The sequence below is a fragment of the Pleurodeles waltl genome, chromosome 8, assembly GCF_031143425.1.
Source record: "Pleurodeles waltl isolate 20211129_DDA chromosome 8, aPleWal1.hap1.20221129, whole genome shotgun sequence".
Lineage (NCBI taxonomy): Eukaryota > Metazoa > Chordata > Amphibia > Caudata > Salamandridae > Pleurodeles > Pleurodeles waltl.
The window spans coordinates 535,562,260-535,572,452 of record NC_090447.1 but is presented as its reverse complement, the minus strand read 5'-3'; the positions used below and the strand labels follow the sequence as shown (position 1 = coordinate 535,572,452).

The following is a 10,193-nucleotide window of genomic DNA, read 5'->3' as shown; positions in this document are numbered from 1 at the left end:
CCACCCTCTCTTTCCTTTAACTCTGTTTCCTTCACATCTCCCTTCCTCTCCTCTTTCACTCTGCTGTTGCCCCCACTGTGCCTGCAGCAGCAAGCCCTAGAGAGCTGGAGAGGGTGACAAAGATGCCAGCGGCAGCCTTCAAAACAGCCTCCAACAGCTCCAGCTCCCGAGGAAATGCCTGAAAGTCTCATTCTTGGTAAGTGAACTCTCTGAATATTGCCCCTCGTTTTGGATTTTAACTGAATCCCTCCAAATATTTGAGACAGTTTTGGCTGTAAATTAAATCCATCAAGTTTGTCCCAAACCTGTAGGCCTGAAATAAAGTGCCAGCTCCTTTTCCAAAGTACATCCTTAGAAGAGGGTCAGGGAAATTATATTTGAGGTTAGGTATTCAAAATGAAAATGTAGAAGTTATTCAAACCCGTTTTTTAGCCTTTCCCTGTGAGGTTACATAGGAAATAGTCTGGCATAAATCAACTCAGAATTACCCATCCTGTGACGCCACAAATGAACTGGACCAATGAGTATCCACCTTCAGATTCATCGCTATGACATGACACCACACACTGAGTGACTCAGCAGAAGGTCTCTCTTAGTCGCTCTCTGCATGACATGCGTTGTTTGGATAACCTAGAGCATTTCTGCACACTTTTAGAAGCAACATAGGCCCTTTCTGAAACACCCTCCTTTACTTCTGATTCATGTTTAAGCCTGTTCACTGTCCCAAACTGAGTGGCATAATGCAAAATGATACCTCTCACCCCCTGGCTCCTGAGTCCCCTATATCACACAGATATTTACTGACCTTGGGCTTAATGGCCCCCCCTGGAGTGTTGGGGGCCTCCTTGCATTGCAGGGGCCTGAGTTATACCCCTGCTCAAACTGTGGAACCAAGAGGGGACCATATTGAAACCCTGAACCTTAAAATACGCTTTCTGGATCACACCTCTGTAGATTATGGACATTTTAGGGTTTGTTCATCTGCAGGTGCATAGTAAGCTCTGACATATAGAGACAACAGAAATGGTCACAGTAAGTATGTGGGTGCAAATTCACAGAAAATATTTAGCTTGTCCTAAATGTGCTTTAGATCCCATGGTCTTGCGTGCCTGAGATGTGAACTATTTCAACATTTTTTTTATTGCGTTTTATATTTTTTTTTCTCAAAAAGAAAACCATATTCTAACAAATAGACACCGTTGTTCTTCTGTATTTTGTATTAATATATATTTTTATGTCATTTTACAGACAATGCTGTATGTGATCCGGGTGTTATTTAGATGGCCAAATATTTACTATATCATATTGTAAAGGATTAGGCATTTTAAGACTCACTTAAACGCCCAACGTTAATTATTTGGTGCACAAGAGCCATATATAGGTGAATTATAGGACAAAGTCGTAACTCTTTTCAATGTATAGGGACTTCTTCGAGAGTAACTATATTAATGGTAAGGGAAGATCGAGATAAAACCTTTGGCCCCGACGTCGGTCGAATTTGGGTTACTTGCTTAGAAGAGAAAAAGATTCCCCATACAGAGTCTGCACAACTAGGTCGATTTGCAGCCGCAGTTTGTCCCTCTCAGGAAGAGTGAGACTTCCTGCTCCTGGGAAAACGTGGAAGAGGTGGCATCCAGGATATGGTAAGAACTTAGGAAGCAGCAAGCGGAGGATGCCTTTTGAGGGGGTGTCTAGAGCCCTGGCGGCAGTGCACAATGGGGCAGGGTAAGTAGACCTAGGTAGGGAGCTAGGGGTGCTAAAACACTGGGGGCAATATGAGGATCTTGTGAGTGGTAAGGATTCTCGACCCACGGTGTGCACAACCGGGTTGTTTTCCAGACACAGGTAACCCATCCCTGGATAAACGTGACATCCTGCGGTTGGCAAACACCTGTAACTGGTGGCACTCGACGTCTGGCAGGGACTAGGCAGAAGGCAGGGGTTAGGGTTGAGGTGAAAGGGCGTCCGGACCCTGGAAAGGATGCACAAAGTGGAGGGGATGGAGGAAGATATGGTAGAGGGCAGGATGAGAATAGTGCAAGTGACAGTTGATGGGTCAGAGGTCATGCATAGGTTGGGGCTTTCACAGGGGGAGCTGACAAGCAGTGACAGTTCACCCACTGCCCTTCGTGGCCTTGTGATTGGCTGTTCGAGCTAGGCCGTTAAGAAAATGTTTATTTTTAGAAATGTGCTGGGGTTTCCGGAACAAATCGACCATTTCTGGCGTTATGGTACAATAATGCAAAAATGATGTAAGGACTGTTCAGCCAGTGCACTCATGGGCGCTCTTTGTACTTCAAGAAGGGGTTTTCGTAGTTCGCATAATATAAAGACAGTACCTCTAAAATAATGCACGTGATCACCTCAACATCAGGGTTACAAAGAAAATAATGTAAAAGTACAAAGCAAGAATGAGAAAAAGGCAACGAGGAGAAAACGATGAATGAAAGAGATCGACAGAGAGAAAGAGCCTGTTATTTATGAAGAAGAGCAGAAGGCCTAAAGGGGTTGTTTGGATCAAGGAGCATGACATATCTGTAGTCTAGAGTGTGTACAGTTTGCAGGTGTGTGGGTGAGCTCATATGAAGAGTCTCTTTGCATATAGCCAAGAGGAACAACACTTGAAAAAACATACATATTCCAAAAGCAGTTTCGAAACTAAATTAGAGCAGCATTTAATGCTGAAAGTGTCACTTAAGATGTGTTCCTTCCTGTCGAATGTAGCACTTCAAAATGAAGCCTGCTGACACCACAGGGAAACTGTAATTTAAAATAAACGATTGCTTGGAAATTCTGAATGCAATATTCAATACACATTTGTTGCGCAACCGCCCATATTTCACCTATGTATGTGCCTATATAATACACGTACAATACATCTTCCTTCATACGCGTACATATTTAAACTAATGGACCGTTTAGAAAGGCTGCATTGGCACAAATATTACTCCAAATTGGAGGCTGCCTTCTTTAAATATTTCACATGACCATCACATTCCATATATTGACATATTTCCTGCTTGGATTAAATTGAGATCACATCCGAAAAGTTTTGAGGATTTTGGTGGACTTGCTCGTTTTGAAAAAAAAACATCAGAAACTAGTGGTTAAAAGTTTTCATATCTGACATATTTGCATCTGTTTGTAGAATCTCTAGACATCTGACAAATAGGAATGCCATTTTTGAGCGTCAAAAAGAAACTATTTTAAAATACAAAACATGTGCTAGGGCTGTAAACCAGTGTTCAGGCCAGGAAATACTTCTAGAAGTAATGTGGCAGCTGACAACACAATAGGACCGATTCACATAGAATATGCAGGGGGTAGGTGTGATTTACTCTTGTACTGCCCTGGCTTGTTTGTGGAATTTAGGACTAATTAGGAGTAGACCTAGACTACTACATGCATAAATTATGGCAAAATGTTTGTGAATCGGGTCCGAAAAACAAAGACATGGAAAAGGGTGGCGCCCTTTTCTTGAGATGGGTAGGCCAACACCTAACTTTGCATGTTGCATTCATAAAAGACAGGAAAAAAAATTAGTCTGGGTAGAGAACAACTGTTCCTGAAGGGTAGGAGTACTGAAGGCGTTTTCTAATCCCACTTTGGAGAATAAACTAGGATGCCAGGAATGTGGCAGCTGAGTAAATATGACCCACCCTGCCCTGACTCAGGCTAATGAATGGAAAGATGTTTTAAAGTTAAGATGTGTTAAATTCAGATGTGTGCAAAGATTTGGAGTAAATCAGAGATAAAACATGTTATCAATAGCGCTAAAGGCGGGTTTTAATGGCGACGAGGTTGTCAATTGTTATTACATTAGAGCTGTATTTTATTGTGCAGTCTTGTTATGCGTTTTCAGATGTTTAAGTGACAAACTCGAAGACTTTTTTTTGTGTGTTTGTTTTGCACTAACTGCAAGCACATATATGTGCACAGAAAAAATAGATACATTGATTGCTCATACTAATACAAATCTCATTAAACTGCATCAAGAAAAATGGATCATTCACATGCTCTCAAAGTCAACACCTGATGAAGGCCATTGGCTAATGTCTATTTTCATTAGCTTGCTATCATAACAAGTGACCATTCCTTTAGCCCTTACCAGACATACCATCGTAAATGGAGTGTGAAGAAAATGGCACCAGAAAAACCTCACCTGCTGGTGCATTCCAGGGATAAAAACAGTAGACTTTGCAAGTAACATACTGTGTGTACAGAAAGACGGATCCCAGAAAAAATATTGTTGGGGATTAGAAGCGAAAAGATTGTGAACAGGCATTCCCACAACTACCCATAAAAAAGAGAGTGATACAGTGAACCAATGCAAACAGGGAAGAAATGTCACTGTGAGATTGGAAATTGAAAATATAATTCTGGCATTCCACTGAACTATTGTGTACAAGAATTCTGAGATCAAACTTTTCAGGCTTAAATACGAAAACTAAACTATTGTGAAGCTAAGTAAATATAGGTAAGTATATGTTTACTCCACTTAACATATCTGCAGCTTGACAATCAATGCATGTTTAAGGTACGGAGATATGACGTTAAGAATAGCACTTCTATGCAGACCTGAATCCACTTACCTTCACAATATGTTGGTTCTCGATATTTAGTCATCGATATTTTGGCTCCACGATATTTTGTCCTTGGTATGCCTCTTTTGGAGCACTGAAAAATTGCATTCTTCCACCTCTGACTCTGTTCCTACTGCACGTCAGCTCTGTTAGAATTTAAGTGCTGAGGGTGTCACCTACCATGCAACAACAACACCCAAGTCACTGTGTCTAAGAAACCTCTGAGTATCATTTTTTGGAAACAGAAGATGATAGCCTTACCTGTGAGGCATCTGACTTCCACCTGGTGATTGAATGCTGCTCTGGGTAGGTTCGTGTGGTTTTCCTTCGAGCCTATGTATAAAGAAAATGTAAAATATATTAGAAGGAAGGTGCCTTTAATTTTATTAAAATATAAGTTACGATATTTTCTGTCCACTGATGAGTATTTAGCAATTGTAGGAAGGAAATACAGTTGTTAAAAAACATCCTTCCTTTTGAGCAAAATACGTACTCTTTCCACTTCCCTTCCTCTCCAGATTGGTCTAATATCCACACGACTGGCTAAAAAACAGGTTCGGAGCTGAAAATTATTGCCTTAAGATGAGCTTCAATTGTTTTAATTGCTTTTAAAGGTTTTGCCTTTCAGTGTGTGTCAACCATTTTGACTGAATGTGGCCATATTTCCTCCGTCACATTTGCCCCCCACAGGATAAAGCACCAGCGAAAAAAATCCAGCATATTAAGAAAACTGCAGTGAAGCTTACAGTGGGACATCATGGGCATAGAACAGGTTACCGACTTTTGCCAATCAGGTACACCTTTGGGGCCAGATGTAGGAAGCACTTTGCGAGTCGCAAACGGCAAAATTTGCCGTTTGCGACTCGCAAATGCGTGTTTCCTATGCAGAAATGCATTTTGCGAGTCGTTACCGACTCGCAAAATGCATTTCCGAATTGCAAATAGGAAGGGGTGTTCCCTTCCTATTTGCGATTCGCAATGGTATGCAATTCCATTTGTGACCGCTTATGCGGTCGCAAATGGAGTCGCAGTTACCATCCACTTGAAGTGGATGGTAACCCATTCGCAAACGGGAAGGGGTCCCCACGGGACCCCTTCCCCTTTGTGAATGGACCCCAAAACATTTTTTCAGGGCAGGTAGTGGTCCAAGGGACCACTACCTGCCCTGAAAAAAAACGAAACAAAAGGTTTCGGATTTTTTTTTAATTGCAGCTCGTTTTCCTTTAAGGAAAACGGGCTACACTTAAAAAAATAAAAAACTGCTTTATTGAAAAGCAGTCACTAACATGGAGGTCTGCTGACTACAGCAGGCCTCCATGTTAGCGAGTGCCCATAGTCGGTATGGGGTCGCAAAATGCGACCCACCTCATGAATATTAATGAGGTGGGTCTTTGCGACCCCATACCGACTCGCAGAAGGTGTCTGAGACACCTTTCTGCATAACATTTTGCGACTTGCTAATTGCGAGTCGCTAGTACTCGCAATTAGCAAGTCGCAAAATGTTATAATGCTACATCTGGCCCTAGGTCTCTAAAACGTGGAACGCAGCTGCCACTTAGTTTTCGTCAATTACAGTATTAACTTTGACAAACATGCAGTGTTTGCTGTTTTGCTGTTAACAGTTAGTGAGCATAAAGGGAAGCGGGGGGGGGGGAAAGGCGATTGAGCAACCACTACACTATCTAATAGGAAAGGGACTAGTCCAAGACAGGGACCACCTGAACTATAGAAGGTATTCTATTTCCGGCAGCAAATTACATGTGTTTTCTTACAGAAATAACCTTAGATCCTTCAGAGGGTGAGTGTTACCCAGATGAGTCAGTTACTGCAGGGTGAGAATGAATAGCTTTAGCGAAGGTTCAGTGGAACCTTAACTTCCATACTTCCGTGAGAGCCGAAGCCAACACTGGCATGGTCAACACTACCCCTGCTACCAACAAACAGACAATACATGTCCATTGTTTTCAGATCTTAGCACAACCTCATCATCACTGCTCCTCCAACACTACTACATCCATGTTAACATTTTCTATAAGTTTATGCACTTCTTAGAGAAGCAAGGCCAGCAGCAACATCCTCATCAGCATAACTGGGATTTGATTTCACTGGTAAAACATCCTGTTAATCAGGTGGGCCATCCAGATTTAGCTGGCCTGTTTCTGCACTCTTTTTGAAACACTCAGGTTCTCTGAGCATCTGCTACTGTGAGCTAGGCATTAGTCACATGAGCCTGGAATCTAATGTTAGTTCAGAAGCTGGAAACAAGCAAAAAGTTTAAGATCCTTTATTTGGTTCACATAGTATATGCAGAAGTATCATGCTACAGAGTGATGAATGAGTGGTCAGGGAGGGATGTGATACTTAAGTGACTTATTCTTCATTGAGACACAATAACTCTCTGAAAAACTGCTCCAACTGTGGTCCAAAAATCTCTACAGACTCAGGCTCCTCAGTTGGCTCACCTGTAAAGGCCTTTAGTTTAATTGTCTACACTACATATTAGCAACTCCACGACGGCTCTGCCTTTTGCTGAAGAAAATCAATGAGATGTTTTCAAGCTTCTTTGTCACATCATAGTAGAAACTCTAAATTCTAAAGCATTAGAAGAGTCTACAGTGCTGTTCTTAAATAAACACAATTGAAGAGATTGGTGTAGATTGGAACTGCCCACTGGGTGTATGGGAGAGTCAATTGTTCAGCAACCTAAGCTTAAAGTACTTTTGGCAGGCAGATTCTATATTTTATGACAGCATAGCAAAAAGCTCACTAATTCCTTCATGACAGTGCTCTAAAGAATCAGGGCATTAGGAAGTGGGGCATTATTTGTTCTGAACAGTGAATGGAGCTGGCATCTATATTTGTGGTTTTTTTGTAGGGATGTGATTTTGTATAACTTTCGTATGTTGTTCACCTATTGAAGTTGTTATTTGTTTAGCAATGCAATGTTTTGGTATCCTTCAAAGATCCTTCAATAAAAATAAAAATACATTTTTTATCAACAATTCCCACCGTTCACAATAAGTATAATTTGTAGGATTTTCAGTTTTTTCTTTAGTTCAAGTAAATTTCACCTTACTAAGCAAGAATATTCTAAGATCGCTATGGTGGACTCTTAGATCCCGGAAAAAACAGTTGCATAAAAAGTTATGCCTCTCAGTTCTCATTATTAACTCGTGGAGGAGAAATCAGAAATATGTCTTATTTGTTCATAACCACAGGTTAGAGTGGGACCCCTCAGTGAAGTGTAGCTTTTAGTTTTTGTTGTGTTTTTTTAAAACTCCTTATGTAGTGCCCTGCAAAACAGTAAGACTCTTTGGTTATTTTTCACCATTTTGAGGACCTGGGCGTCAATTCAGAAAAATGTCAGGAATAGTAGAAGTAGCATCAGATGACCTTTGGCCTGTTGAAGAGATTTGGGGGCATCATAGGAAGTGTCATCAAAGAACTTTGACTTTTGAGTGTTTTGTCAATCTCTCATAAACAATGCATTTTATTGCAATTCTGGTAAATAGTAAAGGAGATACTGTACAATGACACATGTACAAGACATTCGCACTCTGGTGTTACCTTTATTTAAAAAGTATGTCTCTCATTTTTCTATCAATTTACCCTAATTTTTAGTCAGAAGAGGTGTGCATTTCTTGCCGAGACTATCAAATAGCCATCACATCTTCCAGTCTAAAGCTCTTCAATGGTATATTTAAATTGTAAGACTATTTAAATACCAGCGGGTCCCATAGTATTGCCAACGTACTGAGTCATGCATATTGCTCAGTTATAGAAATGCACAATGCAATACCAACTTTCTTGACATATTGTGGAGAAAAAAACAAAAGGCATCATAGAACACCCTAAGCACACGAGGATCAATGACATTTAATATATTGCATTGGAGAGACATTGCGGTGAGCAATTACTTTCAAGTGGGCAGTGTGGTGGTCCTCTCAACAACCAACATGCCACAATGTAATGTCCCTGCACATGACATGTTGCCTAATTAACAAAAATGCACAATGCAATTGGCTTGCTGTTGTGAATCTTTAAAAACTATTGACCCGGTCCAAGGCATTCCATTAATAAGTTAACAATGTATCAGCACTTGAAAGCGGATTAGATTAGCAGAACAGATAGTGTAGCGTCCAGTTAAAAGATTGCACAATTCACTGATAAGGGACAAGACAAAGTACTAGTCCTTAAAACTGGCCATGTTTTGAAGCTTGACAGCATGCTGGCATGAATCCTGTTTTAATGAACAACTAAGGGGTGTTCCGTGGTGGTGAGAAAGGATCAACGCAGCACCTAATACACAACCTGGGGCCTAGTTATGGCAACATTGTGCAAGAGTAATGCAAACCTTAAGTGAGATTTATGAAGCCATGCAAGGTCACCTTGTGTGACACTGCATGGCTTCACATATTTTGAGTAGTGTAACGTAGCGTAAATTGCTGCGTTACATTACTCTGCACCAGGGAGGCATTTCCATTGGTGTTGCGTGGGTGTTCCCATGCAACATCCATGGATTTTGGTGCATTCCCAAATTTACAGGTACTTGTAAACCTGGGAAAGTGCCAAAAAGGTACACATCCACAGGAATGGCATAACGAGGAGAAATATGTTTATTTCTCCTTGTTGTTACCTCTTTCTATGTCTGCTGCATTTTTCACCGTACATAGGAACAGGAAGCAGCCTCTCTGGATTGTTTTGTGCAGGAAGGTGTCCCTTCCTGCACAAAAACCACCCTGCATGCAACACAGGCCCCCTTGCAACATTGTGCAAGGGCGCCTGCATTGGTGCTAGGCAGCATAAAGGGTGCCAGAGCAGTGGAAAAGGACAGGAATGAGCCATATTGGATAAATATGGCTCATTCCTGCCCTTTCCCTGTGACGCAAAGCAGCACAGAAAGGCGACTTGCTGAGCTGCCCTGCACCACAAAGCCCATAATATGGGCCTAAGTGCCCATTTAAAACGCAGTGACATTGCAGTTCTCCAAACAGATGTCCATGCTTGACATACAAAAATGTATGTTTGTGGCATAAAATGCACAGTGCATTGTGTCGTATAAATCCCAGTTTGAAACACATCCAGAGTAAATTGGCCTACAGACTCGTTACATGCTAAGGAAAACAAGTGCACAATCCAGTGCCCCAGTATGGAACACATTGGGTCTTGTCTCTTGTTTGGTAGGTCTGACTCTAATTGTCCCAGTATTTAAACCTCATTCTATTTTCTTCTTATAATCAAGTGCAGTAAATTTCAATCATCAAACTCAACATGCAACCGCATATAAAATACAGAAGTGCATTGCTGCAACTAACACCGACAGGTCTTAGTCGTATATTTGTTTATTTTTTCATTGTTTAGCATGCACTGTAACACCAAACTGTATGCTCCAGGCACATTTTCCAGTTGAAAAATAAGTATAGAATAAAGCAATGCCTTATGACATATGTACCGGGCAGATACAAAAAGGTACATAATGCAATGGTCCATGAACATGGTACAACGTTATGCAGCTTGCTCAATACAAAGCAATAGACAGCATTTCATAATGATTGCCTGGTAGCATTGATCATTTGTTCAACTGTTCCATGGTACGACAGGGTCAACAAA

At 41.1% G+C, this 10,193-nt stretch overlaps 1 protein-coding gene across 1 annotated transcript in view; it reads right to left on the bottom strand.

Annotated features, from left to right (window-relative positions):
• Positions 1-1,216: 1,216 nt before the first annotated feature.
• The window catches only part of LOC138249124 (heparan-sulfate 6-O-sulfotransferase 3-B-like), an 823,693-nt gene continuing 814,716 nt past the window's right edge, over positions 1,217-10,193 (bottom strand). The window contains exon 2 of the mRNA XM_069203143.1: positions 1,217-4,916. Coding sequence (XP_069059244.1) covers positions 4,841-4,916 — 76 coding nt within the window. The 3' untranslated portion in view covers positions 1,217-4,840. The remainder of the gene's footprint in view (positions 4,917-10,193) is intronic.